This window comes from Spodoptera frugiperda, chromosome 7, assembly GCF_023101765.2.
Source record: "Spodoptera frugiperda isolate SF20-4 chromosome 7, AGI-APGP_CSIRO_Sfru_2.0, whole genome shotgun sequence".
Lineage (NCBI taxonomy): Eukaryota > Metazoa > Arthropoda > Insecta > Lepidoptera > Noctuidae > Spodoptera > Spodoptera frugiperda.
The window spans coordinates 2,430,322-2,451,758 of NC_064218.1; the positions used below are offsets into that span (position 1 = coordinate 2,430,322).

A 21,437-nucleotide genomic window follows, 5' to 3' on the forward strand; every position below is an offset into this window, starting at 1 on the left:
CTTAGGTATTAAGGTTCTTAGTTGAGAGACAATGGAAGTCAAAAATTTTGTACATATTTTAAAAAACAGTACAATTTAGTTTGCTTGCAGGTACACAGTTATACATTATATAATTATAATTATATGTTATACATAATTATTTAAACAGCTCCTTACTACGTAAATGAACTGTTAATTTTTAATCATAGATGTCGCCACTGTAATACTTTTTTGTGATTAGTATTCTAATGATCTGTTTTTCATCACAGACATCTCTGTTAAATTCATAACACTAGCCTTTACCCGTGGCTTTGTCCGCATTTTATATCTTAACTACAACCTATGAAACATAAAAACAATGGTTAAGTTATAGTAATATTGGTTGGGAACTAACGTCTCTGGGTGTTCCCTATTTCATTCAAAACAAAAAGTTATGATTTTAACTAACTCATTAAAATACTCTTTTGAATCTTATTGCCTACTTAAATAAAAGCCAGTTTTGTATCAAACCTACTTAATATACAACAATGCAATTTCTGTATTATATTAGAGAATACAATACATAGTATGTATTTGTATGCCTTACAGCCGAATATTTAAATATGTATCTACTTATTTTAAATATTAAAAAATGAGTTAGTTGCACAATTCGATACAAAGCAATTATTATTAGTATCGAGTAATGCAACTAATAATTGTTTTGTATCGGATTATGCAACTAACATATTTTTTTATATTTATGACGCAGAAATATCAGCGGCAATTTTATACATAGTACAAGTAATTTATAAGATAATTTAAAACATTAAGTAAATATAAAAATACATTATAGTACATAATTTAAAAAAAAAACTTGATTCAAATAACAAATCTAACTCCTTAGGAGTTATGTTTCAATTGCATTTATAGTAAAATCTTTGACATTGTTAGCTAACCTATATTCAACCTTATTGCTATTGATAAAAGTCTGAAAGTTGATTCACCGTAAAATATTTCAAGCATTAATTGTATTGCACAGAAAATGCATTGATGAGCCAGAATCGCATATTATCATGTAAAAACCAACCTTATCATAACAGTATAAAAATCAAAATCCCCTGAAATTGTTAAAAGAAATACTTTCAAAGTAATGTCATCCTTATATTTGCAGTTATAAGGTTGGTTTTTGTATAACATTTGTGTGTCGTTTAAAGGCTTATAATAATTTATATGTTAGTCATAGTATAACCAGGAGTCTCGAAGACAGTTGTAACGTATTTTTATACTGTGATATAGGCTTTTAAATAAAAGGAAATTAAAGATCTGAGATGCTAATTGCTATGTTTCATCGACATTAACAAGCTTTATTTACAGTTTAGTCAAGCCATTTTGAACCCTATTGCATTGATATTAGAATTTTATTGTACAAAATTATCGTTGAGAGTTTATCTTATTATCCAATATAGACTTTATGATGATTGTTATTAAGTCGAAAATTGATTGTACATAGTATTGCAAGATGTACGTCTTGGCAGGTTCTATATTCAAAATTTCTATTCTCGGGTTTTCTTGTGACGTTGACAGTTGTTTTTTTTTTTTCTAACAAAGGAGCTGTTATTGTGCCAGCTTTAAGTAAATAACTATGTATTATAAAGTTTGTATGTATGTCGATTAAACATAATATATTTTACATCTCTGTGACAGGTACCCAATCTAGAAACGTAGCTTTAGGTCCAATTAGGTGCTAGATAAGTGTAATATAGTTGAAAATAATATTTTTACTCATTTTGACACATAGTTGTCTACAGTTTATACACTATTTTAAGTAAAATTACTTGTTTATATGTTTTTTTTAATGTATAGAACTTAAATGCACTGCCTTTACAATTCTCGATTTACTGTAACTTAGAGGCAGCTATTTATTTACTTATTTTTAAATATATGGTTAAAAGTTTATGAAGCATAATAATAAATCTGTATAAAGTGTTTCTATGTTATTTTATTTCTATCCGCATTGCGAACAGCACCATCTACTTTCCTATCCTAGAACTACAACAGTAACCTTTCATAATAGTTATAAAGTTGACCAACAGATGGCGTTAGTCTAAGTAGGTGGGTTTTATATCAATACCTAATTTTATTCACAGCTACAATAATATTTACACTGTTAAACGAGTACGTACGCGTTATCGCTAACAAGATGAAATATAATAGTGCAAGGACCTCGGTAACTGTGCTTTTTGCAATGTTTGACAATGACTAACGCCGCCTACTACTTACCCACAGATTAGTAATTTTTATCAGTTTCGTAGCAGTCTTTATCGTGTAAGCCTTGCTAGCGGCTGCGTGGAAGTGAAAATAAACATTTTTACGTAAATAATTATGTTGTAGTGTTACAATGGCAGTCGACAGGTTAATATGGAAGATTATACTGGATTTCCTTGTCTTGGCGTGCGGTGAGTAAGCGATATTTTACATTGTTATGTTGGCCATATGTTTTGTATTGTGTGTCAGTGAAGTTTCACACTAGAACGAATTAATCAGTGATCTGAGATTTTTATCCTTGAGTTTACTATCTATCTATTATCTAATGTCTACCCACATTTTTTGCTAATAATTTTATAAATACTTATTTGTCTTAATTTATAATTCTTTTTAATTTATTAAAGAATGTGTTTTGGTCTGTATGTGATATATTTTTTGTTTTTATATTTATTACACTGGTATGAAATTGGTATAAACGCTTTTTTTATTATGAAAAAATCCTGCAGTTGAAGTATAAATATGAAATAAATATCCCAATTTAATTTGATAAAAGGTGTTGACAAAAATCAGAAAAAAAAATTTACTAACTTATAACTTGAAATATGATTATAACTTAAATCTAACATAAAATTTGATGTCACCTAATTTAACTACGTAATGGTAACCACCAGGGTAGTTTCAATCAACACCACAGGGAGCACTAGCTTTTATAAAAATTAAAGGTCAAAATTGAATACTTAGGTACACACTCTAAATTAGTACACTCAAATTACCGTTTACCCGAAGCATAATGTAATGTGATGGTGTTTTAAAACCAACCCTAGGTATAGGTAATCATGTCAACATTAAATCCTAATTAAGCGTTTATTTGCATTGTTATCACATCACAGTTAAAAACGACCTTGTACACGCCACAAAATTAACATTAGAGTAATTTTAATATATTTTAAACGTTTAAAAATTCGGCATTACATTTTTCTCTAAAACACAAGTACTACGACTATTATTAGCAGAGTATATCTAATTTTACCTAGCTTAACTGACAGATAAACTGACGGTCAATACAATTTGACGTTTTAAAAGAACCTAATTAATAATTAATTAATTAAAATATTTCAAATTTTTACTCTAAATACAAGAATAGGTACTATCATATACCTACCTAATTACAAGTCCTGTTGGTAGATACCGATAGTTGATAGCAGTATCAAATACGTTATCAAGCAACTATAGAACTAGTGACCTGCATTAAAATTTGTATCTTAAGGGCCATAACTCGTTCAGTATTGTGTGGTCTAGATTTGAACATAATGTACACATAAATCTTGATATTCAACCGTCTGTTTGGTTATAGAGATTATCACAAACCCTCTTTATGTTGTGGTTACCCGTAGTCCACAACTGGATCCTTACGAGATATTGATGTTTGGCATTGGATACATAAAACATAATATCATTATGTCCTATTATTTATACGAAATTCAAAGGAACTAACTCAGCCATTTTATATGTGGCCATCGACTTAATAACATCGTATTTAAAGACAACGATGCATGCAATTGATAAAATCTATACTTAATATTATAAAGCTGAAGAGTTTGTTTGATTGTTTGTTTGTTTGTTTGTTTGAACGCGCTAATCTCCGGAACTACTGGTCCGATTTGAATAATTCTTTTTTTGTTGGATAGTCCATTTATCGAGGAAGGCTATAGGCTATAAAACATCACGCTATAACTATTAGGAGCTAAGAAATAAAGGAAAATGTGGACAAAACGGGGGAAATTATTAATTCTTGAGGGCTTCCGTTGCGTGCGCTGCGAAAATGGTTCAAGATACGAAAATTATATGTATGAAAGAATTATTCCTCTTAAAATGATCTAAAAAAAGTCCGCGACAGTATATGTCTATCTTTTAGGATTAACTTACTAGAATCGTTTTATGGTAATCAAACTGGGTAGAAATTAATGCATTATTTGTTAAGAGTTGTATTAACGAAAAAATATTAATCTTTATCGAAATAAATGTGTTGTTCATTAAGAGTATTTAATTGTGAACAAAATTGTCTTTGACATCACTAAACTTCAATAAACATCTTAGAAGATATTACAATTTTAAAATAACTCTGATATAAAATTCACCCGCGCCGCATGATGTGCGAAACACGACGCTGCCAGGAGGAGAGGCATTGTTTGCGAACGACGCGGAGCCTGGTGTAACTATACTCAAAAAAATTATAGTCTTACTAACGAAGTAAAACATTTTTTGATCATTGACCATCGAAAGCGTTTGTTTACAGCGTAGAATAGCAAAAAAGCGGTTTACCACACGCCCACATTTTATTGTGGCTGTCTAACAAAGTACAACCAGATTCTACGTATAGTGCAATAATATCGGCTGAAATATTTGACAAACAAAAAATATCCAATTCTTCAATTTATTGTCATAAAAATGTGATAGGGTATAAAAATATGGTCCTTAAGGATTTCATAACCTTGCGTCACCATGTATGAAAGAAAACATTTGTTCTAGAAAGTGCTCTTCCTTTTTTTTGGAGAGGGGAAAATCATCCGTTGGCTACTCCTGCCTTGGGTGAAGCGAGAAGGAGTGTAAAAATGACCCCGTTTTGATTTGAGCCGGGGTAATCTTTGTCTGTCTGCAGCACCGGATCGGGCATCAGCCCTATTGGGTCCTATCTGTAGTGGCCTGGCTCTTTGAAGCGCGCACAGAACGCGACGCACGGTACGCACGGGTCTGGTTTTGATCGGGCGACGAGCTACTCTTACTCGCCGTCCGCAGACCCGCGCTTACGGTGACCGGGGATCGTCACGCGATCCTTGACGCCTGGAGTGTCTTCTGCGGCGGCTGGGGTGTGATGAGGATCGTTCCCTCACGCGCTCCGCCTCCTCCTTAGCTAGGATGACTGCTTCGCAGAAGGGGGAAACGGCATCCCTTTCCCCCTCACTCCGCACTATGGCCTGAACTAGAGCCGGACGTGAGAGGTTACCGTCGCCATTCACATCCCTAAGGACATGGCGATGCTCAGCACATGCAATGCACACCACCACTGTATGCTCCACCATATCTTCCGAGCGGTCCTCGCAATGACGACACCCAGACGAAACGCCCGGGTGTTTCCTCCCGCCGAATTCGAAACAGGTACCAACCGAAACTTCCGTGTCCGGTAAGTACCTGCGTCAGGCGGTAGGTGAGGACGCCGTGACGCCTCTCAAGCCACTCTTCAAAGAGGGGACTTACCACTGCTATAACGCGTATATGTAGCGAGCCCGTCTATAAAGTACCCTAGGAATTTTATTTCTGAAACACAAACCGTCGTTTACCCAACCTATAGGCGCAGGTTTCCGGAAAACAGTGGAAACACATATAGTATAGAAATGAGTGTGGATTGTTCCTTATAATCATAATCCAGTGCTATCACGAATTTTCAATGCACAAATTAACCGTGGGTTACAGCTATAATTTATGAAGCTGAGAAAATTGTTTGCAAAAATAAATGTAATGCCTAAAATAACTATTCCACGCGGACGAAGTCGCGGGCACAGCTAGTAAAATATAAAAATCAATTGCCGTTCTTTAGTCTGGCCAAAACTCGAGAACGGCTAGACTGATTTTGCTAATATTGGTCTTGAATTATGTGTAGAAGTCCAGGGAAGGTTTACAAGATGATAAAATATAAAAAAGTTTGATGGGCCAGCGATTCAAATATAATGAATCGTAATAGTACAACTGACAAAAGGTTGATAAATGGTTACTTACTTAAATGTCCAACTCTTTTGTCCACCTTCAGAGTTCAAATTCCTTTGAAAACTTTCTAAAACATCCATAAATTATGACAAACTGCCCCCTTGCCATTAGTAGGCACATAATACCTGGCAAATAGATAGATACTTTATTGTAAAGGTCAACCATTGTCCATTATGATTCGGTACGTCTTCACCCGCACTGCGGTGTTTTATGTAACCGGAATCTTATTTGTATCCAAATATAGCAGAATCAAAGCCGTATTATACTATCCATAAGGCAAACTATGCAAGCGCCTACGGCATTAGGTCACAGAAGGGCGGCGCGACAGGCGGGGGCTCAACTGCCTATAGAGTGGCGGAGGCATAAAAAAATATAAAGTCGTTGCCAAGGGCGCTGTCTAGATTTAATCAGATTCCGAGCAGATTTAAGATACGCGCCCACAGACCCGCATCGTACGCAACGGATTTTAGTTTGTTTGGTTGTATAGAAATTCATACAACTGCGTCCACTAATCCGCATCATCGGCAATGCCTACTTGCGATGCGTGCTGAGACGTCATACGGAATGCGTACGATGCGGGCCCTTTTTTTTGATGTCGGGTGGAAGCCTTCAAAAGGCGCCTGGCTTTTTGGGGAAAAAGACTAGGAAGTGTGGGATTTTTACCTCACTAAAACCACCCCGGTGACCACCTTCAGCACCGATAAGGGGCACCGAGTCCTCTAATTAGACCTGCTCCGGAGCGCACGATGCGGGCCTGTGGACGCTTACCTTTATTGTCCTATCTTTTGACTGCAGACCGATTTCTTCAAGACATTCATATATGTATGTTTGGGACCTGACTAACTACTAGCGAAATATTTTCCAAATTCCACGTGGGCGAAACCGCAGGCAGGCGGTGAAACAATGATTGGAACATACTGACTACAGCTATTTTTAATGTCTCATACAAAGTTTTTTATATCGTATGTATGTTGGTTACTACTATTACGCAAGCACGTGGTCTTGGGTTTCTTTTTTCGACTATTGTTTCTCAATGAACTTAAAGAAATAGGTATATGTGCATATTATCCCCCTATCCAATCTTCCCAAACCCCGATTCCCCAACAACCCTTAAATTCCTAACCAGTTTGGAACGCCTGTGTTTCAACTGTCCATGGGCGGCGGCGATTGCTTACCATCAGGTGATCCGTCACTCGTTTACCGGCTTAAACCATAAAAAATATTTATTCTTGACATATTATAACTTGACACAATTGTGGTAATCAATATTAATATCGAGGAAAGCTCTCATTATATCAGAATGATAAAAATGACGATAAGCCTAGATTATATAGGATTAATCTTTGTGGCAGAATACAGTCGCGATGCCATTGATTAGGTAAAATAATCGAGCATTTGGATTAACATTTCCTGTATATTATTTCGACATTTAATGTAGTAGAACTAGTTTTTATATTTTTGCCTTAGTGGTAATGTAATTAGTATTAATATTTATATCTATAATACAAAAATATGTCGGGTTTTCCTTCCTGACGCTATAGCTCCAGAACGCACGAACTGATTTCCACGGTTTTGCATTCATTGGAAAGGTCTCGGGCTTCATGAGGTTTATAGCAAAGAAAATTCAGGAAAATTTTCAAGAGAAAAGCAGGAAAATAGGTAACGTCATTGGTGGCGAAACGGAGTTCGCCGGCTTACGTTAATATTTACTATTGTAAAAAGTAAATCTTTTGATCCCATATCAACCAAATACCCTTTTTATGGTATAAGTCGGTAAACGAGCAGACAGATCACCTGATAGTAAGCACTCACCTCTCATAGACACCCGAAACACCAGAAGCGTTACAAGTGCGTTGCCGGCCTTTTGGGGTTAGGAATTTAAGAGTTGTTCGGGAATCCGGCCCAATACCGCAATCCGGAATCCGGAATTGGGCCTCCGGTAACCTCACTCACACAACGAAAAACAACGCAAGCGTTGTTATACGTAGGTATTCGACTAAAGCGGAAAATACCCAATGACCTTGGGGTCGGCTGCACCCTTAGAGAAATGACATTAACGTTAGTCGAATGGAGGTGAATAAAAAATCAATGCAGGGGCCTTGACATTAATATACGATAAATTATGGCCAATCCCATTTTTCTGTTCGCTTTGATTCGGCTTAAATACCATTAAATAAATTAGGTATACCTACGTAGATATTGGCACATATTGTATGGAGCTTAGGTCTTTTCTATCCTTCGTTTAAATTTTCGTTGCATTATAAAAGTAGTCTTCACCGTGTGAGTGATATAATTACATAAAACAAAACACATAAAAAAAAACAAAACATTAACATTATACTTATAATTCACAGGTGACTGACTGACTGACACAATGATCTATCAACGCACAGCCCAAACCACTAACGTAGGCATCCCCTAAGAAGGAGGAGGAGGAAGTAAGGATTTTGATAAATTCCATTAATAATAATTATACTTCTTAACGCGAACAAAGTCGCGGGCAAAAGCAAGTATCCTATAAAAAGGTTGTAGGAAAACACCGTTCAAAGTTAACCAGGACAATGCTTGTCACAAAAGGAAAGATGATCATGGTCATGGCCACGAAACTGGGTTTCCTTGTTTCGTAAGCAGCTATCCTAAATGGTGACATAACAGGAAAATTAATATTATGTTATATGTTTTATTACAACTTTCGTGAGACATACTAAATTAATTATTATGTTATCGGCTTACTCAGGTAACTGTTTGACGAGGAACTCGACTATTTTCAAGCCATGCTAGAGGCTCATATTCATGAGCAGTATTCCGCAAGGTATTAATTAAGTAATGCAACGTAAGCCGATCAACATCCAATAGTTAATCCCGCCTTGGGTAAGGCGAAAGGGAGTGTCAGACTCTTACTGACTAAAAATCACACCGTTCCTTCTCCTGCTTTGAGCCGGAGCCCGGTAACAACGGTTGGACACAATTGTCCGAGTCGAAAAGCACTTATTTAGTAACATAAGTATGAGTAAACAGTATTTTATGCGAATATGGATGAAGCTCCAAACAAATTGTGTTAAACATCCATAAATTTTCTTTAATTTTGAGACTAGCCGTTAGTTAATAGACTCTAAATCAACCAAAATATCCAATACAATGCTTTTTTTCTCCTAGACAAAATGATCACCAAGCCTATTCAGACTTTCCTTGAGACGGATTATTTCCTAAGTCAGTTACCTCTGACTGGTGACGTAATAATCCTGACTAATAATTACTTATTAGTCAGTGATTATAAATACAAAAATGTCAGTGTTTGTTTAGGTATTTGTCTTTCTTTTACATTACTACGGAGCAATTTTTATAGTTGACTAGCTTCTTCAAACGGGCTCGCCCGCGTTCGACATAAAAAGTATCCTATCACCCAAGCCAGCTTATACCCTAACAAATTTTTAGTAGTAGGTAGTTTCAGCGTGATTGACGGACAAACATCCAAATATACAAAGAAACAAACTTTCACATTTATAATTTTAGTGTGACTTTTATCAACTTTCTCACTATCTTCAGACACAAAGTCAAGACGATAGACAAAGAGTTTCGCATTCAGAATTAGTAACATTGACTTCACCGAACCAATTGTTCACAAACTGATGTACGATATGGAGATATGGATACTTAACTAAGTCATAACGATGACATCACCATGCAGACAAAGACTATCATACATTTACGTGTTTGAAATACTGATTCATAAATATTTGGATGCAGGTGCAGGAAAAAGATTTGTTAATACCACTCTCAATAGCAACAATGCATGCTAAATAAAAACTGACCCTTAAAATCTGTAGATAAAGATCGATTTTTGAATTTAGTCCGTTCTTTTGAATTTCTGTTAACAAAAATTATCTAATGTCAAAAATAATACTCAAATTAAATAAATTTTATTTTAATAGTTGGATCGATTACCTATTAACCGATTTCATTTCAATATCTGTGGATCGTGACAGGATAATTAAGTTCATATTTTGAATCGATCTAGCGATTCTGGATTAAGATCGATTACTCTATCGATCGATTATACTTATATTTAGAGTATTCTGGTGAATATTTTGAATTTACATCAATTATATAATTACGAGTAATTTATGTCATTAAAGTATTACTGAATGTTGCAACTGTTTCGATGTTTCTCGAGTCGCTCTGAACTCATCATGTGATTTATGGCCGGCTGATCGACGTAATTACTTCCTCATATTCAAGGCCTATCCTAAAACGATAAAAAAGTTCAATTCATTCAATAATGTCATACGTAGTTCAATTAGGATTAACGTATTTATGATAACAGATTAAAATGGGATTAGCACCAGTTATGCATTTATTATTCATCTGCTTAGGTACAAAAATATGATAAGAATAATCGGGGAACCCCGATTTTGTTTACATTTTATTTAATCCAACTGTGTAGTGTGTAGGTAATATGTATATAATATTACATACATAACACATCAGTGATATTCAAACTCTTATGTAACAGAGGGTGAGTTGAGTACATTTTTTTTTTGGAGTGGTAAGAATTTTGCAATTGATTTCATTGATAGTCACATATTTAGGTATGGTACTTTACATAGTAATTAAAATACCTGTTTGCACAACATGCAATCCCAGCTAAAACTGTCCCTTATCTTTTAAGGCCCAGAGGACACGGGCAGCCGCATGCCAAAAGTGCATTGTCAAGCTTCTTTGGCATGCGGTCTTCATCCGTATGCCATAGTAGTTAAAGTTTATTTTAAATTAATTTATTCACAGTATCTTGTCAGTCAGTCAGTACTCGCCTGTGTGTGCTGGGCATAATAGAATTACTTACAATTAGGCTTGATTACTGCAGCCACGGCTAAAGAAGTTAATTAAGTGGAACCACGCATGCGTGACCCATGCATTGCACAGATAAGCTAAATAAATACCAAGCATTGTGTCACTAAGCATTAAGCACGAACATAGGTACTACAATGATCAAAAGAAAGACATTATCTGATCGGTTTGAAGAATGTTTCTGTTTTATTCGTGTTTAGCAATGTTTAAAATGTCGTGGTGGCTAAGAGGTTTAAAACTTGCTTCTCATGCATGAGGGTGCGGATTTGAAACCTACCAAAAGCGAGTACCAATGTGACTTTTTATATGAACTTCCTAAAATATTTACATACCATCGTGATTAAACTTAGGCTTATAATTACTCAAACTCCGTATGAGAAGATATTGGTTTTGTCTTGTACGTGGCCACTTATAGGCTGTTGATATTATAGCCATGCCAACCTGCAGTGAGCAAGTGTGTGTGTTGATGTATTATCTCCTATGCTCCGAATCTACTAACCAATTTCCATCGGCAAGGTTACGTTTTAGGGAGCGGCGTAGACAAGGGAAAGTAATATAGTCCGACTTTTTCGAGAGAAATCTTATAAATTCTGCTCAGGTAAAGCCGCAGGCGAAAAGTTTACTATGAAATATGTGCCATTTGCCTACACATTAAGTATTAAGGAAGATCTCGTTACGAAAATCTAAATCACCTATTATTAAAAACCGCATGTTTCGACAATACAATCTGATTAGACTTGTTTGAGAATTCCCAATGACTAATATCGGTTTGCGTATTGCATTTCCAATAATTTTGCCTGCGTCATGAGTAACAAAATATTTCTTATAATATAGACACGACAGTAAAACGCCACCACGTCATGAAATTCGGTGGTGCTTAAAGCCCTGACGTTATAACACCCTTTTTTTTGAGGGGGGAAAATCATCCAATGATTTCTCCCGCCTTAGGTGAGGCGGGAGGGAGTGTCAGACTCTTAATGACTAAAAACCACCCCGTTCCTTCTCCTGCTTAGAGCCGGAGCCCCGGTAACCTTTAAAATTATAACACCCTGCATAGTCGTTGCAACTGGTCAAAAGTTTTCTGTCGTACTCAGAGCCATTTAATGGTTAATTAACCCAGTTAAGCAATCGTTTTTGGAACAAAATCGTTACTAAGGAATAGTTTAAGTAATCGTTGAATGTCTTTGAGTACGGCAGTTAGGAAGTTATGAAGAACAGATCGAGTCGCAGTAAAAAGAAAATATATTAGTAAAATTTCGGTCGGATCGTCCATAACCGTGTAGTCTTCATGTAGTCTATACTAACCCCATAAAAACGTCAGTGTAGATAAAGCTAAAGAAATTCTATAACTTCCTTTATTATAGAGCAGAAATGAGTCATTTCCTACACTCAGATAAGTGTGTTGACTCCATTAGCAAATTATTTTATGACAAACTAATTCCTTTTACGATATTTACACGTCACTTAGAGCTTCTACACACGAGGGACATGTTGACAACGGTAGAGGTAACTGCAGCCGTTGACGCGCGTCACGTCGCGTCTTATTATAAAGTAATAAAAAAACAAAACAATGTGATAAGGCTTCAGCTGCAGATAGCTGCCAATATTTCAAATATTTATTTAGTACTTACTGCAGTAAATAAATGCTACTTTTTCCTCATCAATACTCCACATCATTTATTTATTGACGAGCTTTTCTTTTGTCTCCTGACTATGTCCAATTACAAAAATAGTACCACAGTACATTCAATATGATGTAAACTTTTTTATGGTATAAGTCGGTAAACGAGCAGACGAATCACCTGATGGCAAGCAATCGCCACCGCCCATGGATACCTGAAACACCAGAGGCGTTACAAGTGCATTGCCGGCCTATTGGGGGTTAGGAATTTAAGGGTTGTTGGAGAATCTAACTAAAGAGATCTTGAAATAGATAAGGAAGATTAAAATTAAGACAAACGCAGCTAATAGCGGGATGCGCTTATCAAAATCATTTTGACAAAATAAGCGCGATCGATTGCTCAGACTTTCTGCTAAGATGTCGCGGTTCCGCAAAAATCGATTCGATTTAATCCACTTATAATTGTCCAAACTTTTTCCTTAAATTACAGTCAAATCTCTTATACTGTACGAGTGAGTTTTGTCATTTTTCTAATCGGAAAAATAAACATTAAACAAACTATTGCGAGCTGCATCAAGTGGATCATTTTTTTAAGGGAGAAAAGTCATCTAATGACTTCTCCCACCTTAGGTGAGGCGAGAGGGAGTGTCAGACTACTACTGACTAAAAACCACCCGGTTCCTACTTCTGCTATTTGAGCCGGAGCTCCGGTAAACCTGCTAGGTAGTCCGCAGTTCCGGGTATCAAGTAACTGTGCCTGTATAGTGAAATTAAATTCCATTTCAAATATTTAACCAGTAGCTAGTGCACAGATCTAATGATTATGAGCCTTGACGTAGCTTGAAGCTAGTCGAGCATCACTTTAACTCCACAGTAACTTAAAATTAGAACAAAGAGGAGATTTGTCCTAGAATTAACACTTGAATGTCAATACTTGGTTCTTTTCCCCTCGATAAACAAAAAGGTACTTAACGAAACATTTTATAGATAACTAACTGATAACCTGACTCGTTGATAAGAGTTCTAGATTAATTACAGAACTCGATGAAAGATAGGAAAATTGTATTATTCATGTGTGTTTCTAATGATTGTAAGCGGACGCAAATGTTAGAGTGATATCGATAAGGCTCGAGTATCTGATTTATGAAGCGTTTTGCCTTCGCACGTAGCCGCTTGATTAAATTCGACATACATAACTATAGGTAATATTAAGCTAGTTAAATAAAAAGTTTCCTCGTTGGTCGAGTGGTCGTAAGTGCAAGGGGTCTTGGGTTCGATTCCCGGGCCGTGCAAAGTATTACTGGAGTTTTTTGAAAAATTCTGAGTAGTAACATTGAGTCTGAAATTGTGCCCAGTATATGGCAATAGGTTCACCCCTATCCCTACCCCACGACAATCTACTGCTGGACTAAGGACCACCTCCACCTAGGGGTTTTCCCACAATTGTATTGAAATCACAGTTGATAAGGTACAGGATTATTTACCCCTAGTATAAAACGTTGATCTACGTGAGAGATAATGTATTTTCTATTGTATCTGATATACTGACAGACATAAAAAACATCAAACATCGCGTATTAAACATCGCGGTGACTTAATTGTTAAACAATTGAAAAGTTTTTGTAACTACAGTGGCTTATGACACACCGGAAAAATCATAATATTTTATAATATTTTATGTTCAAATTACAAGTTGTTGGAGTAAAGAAGCAGACCAATAAGCAGATGCTTAGGTATGAATTTTCTGACGTCATACCAAGAAAATCTTAACAGGATTAAGATAACGAAGTTATAATCTCAATCGTATTAAATATGGAATGTCCGATTATCCTACATTGCTCTTTATCCATAACGTGCGAATTTTACGTATCTAACATAAATAATTATCGTGTTAATAAAGATGCAATGTGGAGTTCCATACATCAACAGCCTATAAGTGGCCACTGCTGACCAAAGGCCTCTTCGCATGAAGAAGGTTTGAGCATTAATCGCCACGCTTGCTCAATGCGGGTTGGCAATTCCAAACTTATAATTAGAAATTATAAGCCCAGGTTTCCTCACTATGTTTTTCCTTCACCGTTTGTCAGTGGTGTCTAAATAATCTTAGAAAGTACATATAACTCGGAAAAAGTCACATTGGTACTTGCCCTTGGTAGGTTTCGAACTTGCACTCTCATGCATGAGAAGCGGGCGTCTTAAACCTCTGGGCCACCACGACATTTTGGAGTTAATGTAGAGTTTAGGTACACTACGCTAATAGATGATAATTAAAGGATAACGAATACTTTAGGTTATTGACAGCTTGTCAAGTGCAATCAACTCTTTTCGAAAGGTCGAACAACTATTACTTCTTTATCTTCAGCAGCTAATTTAGAATTATCACTTTTTGCACTAAGTTTACTTATATTGCAAAGCTAATATTGATATAGTTTTTAAGAGCTTAGTACAAATTTGTTTTACGTTTAACGAGATCGAAAAGTGAGTGCGTTCAGCGCTCTGATTGGTTAGTTGATTTGAGCCGGCTAATCAAATAGCTGAACGCGCTCTCGTTTCAATTTCTAAACGTAAAAAAATGTACTAGTGTTACCTACTGTTATTAGATTCTAATATGATGTCCTACCACCTGAGGGCCTTCTCTAATTCAACGAACGAACGAACATTCTATTTATTGCGAACTTTCGTGAACAAAAATGAAATTAAAAATAAAACGTTATTTCAAGTAATTCTATTAGTAAATTAATAAAATCTACGGCCGAAGATTAAACGAAACTTCGGATTCGAGAACCGGAGTAGGCCCCCTGAATCCAGTCCAAGATACTTAGTGTAGGCATAATTGGTCTTCATCTCCCATTCCCCTTTATTAGAAAGCAGACACTCTGTTTTCATCCTTAGTCGACTCACACTTGTGGGAGGAATTAATTCTTCTTCTGTATCTATCCTCTATTGCTACCACCACATCACATTGTAATAAAACCTGTGATTTCTTATTTCCAGTCGCCTTCCCGATCCTGGGGCTGGCGCTATGGGCGACGCCGTATCGTCGAGGGTACGACGTGAATGACATGTCGATACGATTGCCTTACAAGAACCAGATGATATCCGTCAGCGCTCTAGCCGGGGCAGGGTTCGCATTCATTGTTTGTACGGTAAGAAACATTTGTTGTTGAAAATTCTTTCTTATTTGTATAATGATGTGGTCTAATTTTGACAGAAAAATTAGGTAGGGCTTTTTTCGGGTTTTCGAAAAATTTTCAGCAGTACCACGGAGTCTGGAATTGTGTCCGGTATACGGCAATGGGCTCAACCCCTATTGCATGTGAATTATAATACAAATGGTGAAAACGTTATGCCATTGTTTAATGTACACCTAACATTAAACAATGGTATAACGTCCCGTAATGTACACCTCTGCCTATCCATTCGAGAATAAAAGGCGTGACATTGCAAACTTATTATTACATATTATCTATTTTGTATTTTGTAAGGTTTACTTAGCCAATTGGTTGTGCCAATTTCTTTGATTTTATTCTCATTTATACAAACAAGCTGGTATTAGGGTTAATCCACGACAGCAAATAAGATTAAGCGCTGTAAACTGGCTTCATAACACAGTTATTAAGAATTTGATTATCCGAAACAAACACTAAATGGGAAAGAAAAGATCATTAACCTAGTCTACAGAGGGAAACAGACAGTTTGATAAATATTTACTAGGATTTACGAGTGCCTACTTCTAATTCCTTAGTCCAATGATAATCTTCTTCTTAATCTTAATCTTTTTAATTACTCACTTTCACTCTAAACTTCATTCAACCGGCTTCAAATTTAACTTCACTAAAGACTTGACTTGTATCGTGTAGTTCATCATCATGTGCAACTACTGAACAAAAGATATTGGGTTTGATCTCTGCTTTTATCAAAGTATTATTAGGTTTTCAAGGTTCTTATACATTTTTACCAGTGGAATTTCCTGCCAGAGTCTGTGTTATAACTGATGTACACCTCTGTCTAACCCTTCAGTAATATCGTCTGATAGAGAGTTTGACGTTATTATATTTTAATAACAAATTCTTCTGACATTTTCAGATTCTCCTAGTGGAAATAGTTCGAGACAAAAAAGGGTCGGGTCCTGGCGAGAGGTTCCTATCAGGGTCTGTGATGCCCGGCTGGGTCTGGGAGAGCTACCGAACTATTGGTGTCTTCGCCTTTGGAGCATCCTGCCAACAGCTCACGTCAGACTTCGCTAAATACGTTATTGGCAGACTAAGGCCGCATTTTTATGAAGTGAGTACAGACTGTTTATTATACATATTTTGTTTCAAATGGAACTGGCCTATCTGGACATTTTTGGGCAAGGGAAAACATCAGAAAATTTGAGTCTCTTGTAATAGCAGATGGCCCTATCCACAGCAATATAGCATCACGAATGTTGTATAACATTTTATCAATTGTATCCGCAGGTTTGCAGACCGTTCCCTACAGCCAACTCGACAGCGAACATTCTGGGGTACATCAATGACTATACATGTGGAGGGTCCGATACAGCCAAGATCCAAGAAGCCAGGCTGTCCTTCCCCAGCTCACACGCTAGTTTCTCCATGTACTGTGCTGTGTTCTTCATTGTGAGTAGCATTTTTTTACTATTACCTGTCAGTAGCAAGGTAGCTACAAAACGTATGGGTCGCCTGATGGTAAGCAGTTAAATACTCATGTAATATTAATGGGACAAGAGCAAATACAAATGCAACGTTGATATTGACTGCAAACTGTGGGTTTGGCGCAATGACGCCACATGTTGCTAATTTGATTCCCGGGTCTAGGTGTGATGTGTGTGCTTTTGTGTTGGGACTTGGGATATTCACGACTTAGGAGAAAATTCAAATGTTTTATCTGCTTTTAATTTATGAACATAAATTAAGGTTTTTTTTGGAGGGGTATTATCATCCAATGTCATTTCTAGCCTTGGGCGAGTCGAGAGAGGGTGTCAGACTCTTACTGACTAAACCTACCCCATTCCAACACCTGCTTTTCGAGCTGGAGCTCTAGTAATCCGTTAGGCAGTCCACAGCTGCGGAGCAGAAACTCAGCGTATCACTTGTAATACCCAAGTTTACTTTGTTTCCAGTTCTACATCCAAGTGAAGGGCAAATGGCGCGGCTCGAAGCTGTTACGTCACGCGATACAGTACGCCGTGCTGATCGCTGCATGGTTCGTGGGCTTGTCTCGAGTCCAGGACAACATGCACCACTGGAGTGATGTCGGCGCCGGCTTCCTTATCGGAGCTACGTTTGCTTCTCTAGTGGTGAGATATTATTGTGTTACAGTTTATATACCTAGTTTTTTATTGTTATATCTCGGTATGGTTAGAAGATACAATGGAAGGACAAATGTCCTGTATTTTTTGTTGCATATAAATTATTGTCTTATTGTTGACTGCACGGTTGATGTAGTGGCTGGGCATCCGGCTGTCGTGCAACGAATTGCTGGTTCGATTCCCGCATGGAGCAACTCTTTGTGTGATCCACAACTTGTTAGTCCGGGTCTGAGTGTCATGTGTATGTAAATTTTTTGTTTCTAAAAGCACACCCGACATAGGAGAAAATCCTAGTGTAGGGCAACGTTTAAAAAATTTAGACAGGTCTGTTGGAATGGATGGAAGAAAGTACCCCCAGGCTCAACCTTACTAAATTGATTTATTTATTGATTTCGAATAGTTTACACGAGAATTAAACCCTCCAATTGATGAGATTATTTATTGATTTTTGATTATTACAAGAACGCATTTCGCTTTTTATTTAACTCTATTTTTTTTATATCTTCCAGTTTATCTACGTACTAAAACCGAAGAAGTACGGTCTCCCAGTGGTCTGGGAGGAGCCTCCACTGCCAACGAACACATTGCCAAGAGCTGTGCTGTCATCAATGGGCTCCACGCGATGACCATCAGCGATGTCCCTAGACCCTTACAGTTAGAACTAATAAGTACACGACAAAAGGTGATAACAGATAACTTTAGTCATCTACAAAACACACTTAAAATAAACTGACTAATGCCCATTTTCACCAAACTCTCCTAAATTTTAAGGAACTCCTAAGATAGGTGACACTTAACGTCATTATGTTTTTCATCAATCTCTAAGTGACACATAGAAGTACAAGTAAGGGGTTAGTTTAGGTGTTATGTCACAGATGGTTTAGGAAAGTTTGTGAAAATGGTCATTCATTCACTATAAATTATTTTCGAGAAAAGCTCGACTAGTTTCAAATGACACCGGGACTCACATTTATGAGCAGCGTATCTATTACAGAGGAGCAACACAATGTATAAATTATTTCAATTAATTTATTATGCCTCACGGATAGTACTTAAGAAAAAAATTAGTTTTTGATATTTTTTTTTATTTGGTCAATTAATTTTTATTATTTGCTATTTGGTGAAATTATTATGTCAGTATTAAAAGGATTTGTTTCGGTTAATTAGATGATGTTTTTTATAAACAAACAGTTTCAAAACAAAATAAAAAGAAGCGAATTGTATGATCGAAGTCTGCGACTGTTTATCGTACATCGTTACAATTTGAAGATGGCGAATTTAAATAATTTCCTATAATTTCAAAACAAAGCCTTTGACCTTCTGGTCCATCAGAATTCCGTCCATTTAAACACGAAAAAAAAGTGACATTAAATGAGGAAGCATAAGCGTTAAACACTTAGTCAAAAGCATTTTTTTCTATTTATTGCTGTGAGTAGGATTTATTTGGCATTAAATTGCTATTATTATGTGAGTTTTTATGGAAACATAAAACAATTGACACTTGCTTACTTACTTACTTGAGAGACTCTATTTCTAATTACCAAATGTCCGAAATATAAAATGGTTTGAAATTTGAATTTATCACAAAATGTGTTTCTGTCCCTTTCTCTCTGTTTCTTCGAATTGTCAAGAATTTGACGTCGATAAGATCGAATGAACGAGTCATTTGGTAACGTAGAATTGATTTTTCGTTCGATTTAAGTGTAGAAAAATGTTTGAAATATAAACAGACTTGCTAGGCATCTTATGATAACTTTAATATATAGAAAGGATCGAATTAACGAGAGTCTTCTGTGTTATTATTAAAGAGCGGAACAACGTGACGCCTGACAAAATTATAATATAGGTAATTTCCTGAAGTAGGTTCTCTAGAATTTTAAGATTGCGAATTGTATTTGAATAGGCGTGTAGATTTTTTCTACTCTAAAAATAAATTAAATACGTACACACTACATTCCTTGATAGATAATTGAAAAAGTATGAAGTCACTATCTTGTACACAAATAAGTATTTTTCTTTTGGATCAGTGGTTTTAATTTGTATTTATTACTGCCTTACTCAGAGACGTTTAATGATAATCTAAACTATTCCGTAGTAATTATTTTGTTTTGAAAACAATTTCTAAGGAATGGGTTAAGTAACCATTAAATGACTCTGAGTACGGCGATTAGATACAATTTTACTGAACTAGAAATTAAATCTAACAGAGTATATGCCTGATTTTTAGACTAGAAGTCTAAAGTCCGTCTTCACCAATGTCTCTTAAATTTTAAGGAACTCCTAAGCTAAGATAGGTGACACTTAACGACATTTTAGTTTGCACAACTAAAAGTCGCACCTAGCAGTAAAAGCAATGGCTTAGTTCAGGTACTACGTCATGCTAAGTAACCTATAGTTATAAGGTGGTTTAGCGATAGTGAAAATATATAAATCCAGGCATTTAATAGTAACCAAAACAGACTGAAACTAACATCGAGTGAGGAAGAAAAATAACAAAACAGGGTGATTGTTTTATAATAAAAAAAAAATTGCAAATTTTATAAATATAGGGAATTCTATTACTTCTTTTATGTTAAGCCATTATAACCCTTATTACAATTAATTTAAAATATGTTTTTAAATAACATTCCTTCTTATTCCTAAATATTATAGTCACAATGCAATTTAATGTAAGTACAATTTTTATGTAAAAATAAATAAAATATTTTCCAAGTTACCTTTGTCACGAGTTTTTTTGTATATTTTTGAATGTATGTATAAAATGTTATTGTGTTGGAATTAAATAAAGATTATTTTGTTAGTGAGTTGTTCGTTTCATTTTTGCTGTGCATAGATGGCGCTTGTATCGTTTCTTGTCTTTACGAGAAACATTTTCTCAGCGATGCATGCAATGGTGATATTACGTAGGCACTCGTACCATGAAGTAAATACAAAGAGGAGATATCATAACTGAATTTCCCTTTAATATAATGCGTTACACTTTACGGGAAGCGCGGGTCGTTACAAACGGCCTCTCTGTTTCCAAACATGCAATCCCATATTACAAACACGTTGCCAATTGTCCAAATTATAATGTGTCACTTTCTGAGCGCTTATGACCTATCTACACCTTTTACTTATAATGTCATTGAGCAGCGCCTATTTGTTGTCGAATAGTACGACTTTGCTTTACGTTTAAAGTAATCGAAACGAGAGCGCGCTCGGATTAGTCAGCTCGAATGAACTAACCAATCAGATCGCCAAACGCGCTCTCACTTCGATCTCGTTAAACGTAAAACAAACTCGTACTAAGTCCCTCTGGTCATATAGTGTTCTCGAGCAATAAAGTATCAACTCTATTTATAAATACGTAACATTTAGTGGTATGTTGTATGTTGTATTTGTTTAATGACGCATGTACATACTTTAATATGTACTACGTATGTAATACAGAAATGTAAACTATCCTATTGCGTATATCGATGTACCTACTTATTACATTGTTTTCAAAAGAATAATACATAATTCATTATTATTAGACTTAATATCGGACGATGAGATAAAAATTATATTTTTAGTCAAAACTATAAATATTTTTCTGCAAAGTCAAACAGGAAATGATGAAATCGTGAACTTGTTAGTAGATAGTTCAAATTGTTTTGTTATTACAATCACTCCTAGATGTCAGGT

The 21,437-nt window shown here is 35.9% G+C and overlaps 1 protein-coding gene across 1 annotated transcript; it reads left to right on the forward strand.

Moving 5' to 3' along the window:
• The first annotated feature begins 2,148 nt into the window (after positions 1-2,148).
• LOC118266400 (putative phosphatidate phosphatase) lies at positions 2,149-20,572 on the forward strand. Its single transcript, XM_035579846.2, has 6 exons — positions 2,149-2,414; positions 15,449-15,600; positions 16,541-16,738; positions 16,915-17,076; positions 17,580-17,756; positions 18,278-20,572. The coding sequence occupies exons 1-6, from the start codon at positions 2,357-2,359 to the stop codon at positions 18,392-18,394; spliced, it is 864 nt and encodes a 287-aa protein (XP_035435739.1). The 5' UTR covers positions 2,149-2,356; the 3' UTR covers positions 18,395-20,572.
• Positions 20,573-21,437: the final 865 nt, after the last annotated feature.

Excerpts from the sequence above, each read along its gene's own strand:
- LOC118266400 (XM_035579846.2), top strand. The coding sequence starts at position 2,357 with ATGGCAGTCGACAGGTTAATATGGAAGATTATACTGGATTTCCTTGTC. Across the intron at positions 17,077-17,579 it reads ACTGTGCTGTGTTCTTCATT|TTCTACATCCAAGTGAAGGG; the intron begins GTGAGTAGCATT and ends CTTTGTTTCCAG. Across the intron at positions 17,757-18,277 it reads CTACGTTTGCTTCTCTAGTG|TTTATCTACGTACTAAAACC; the intron begins GTGAGATATTAT and ends TATATCTTCCAG.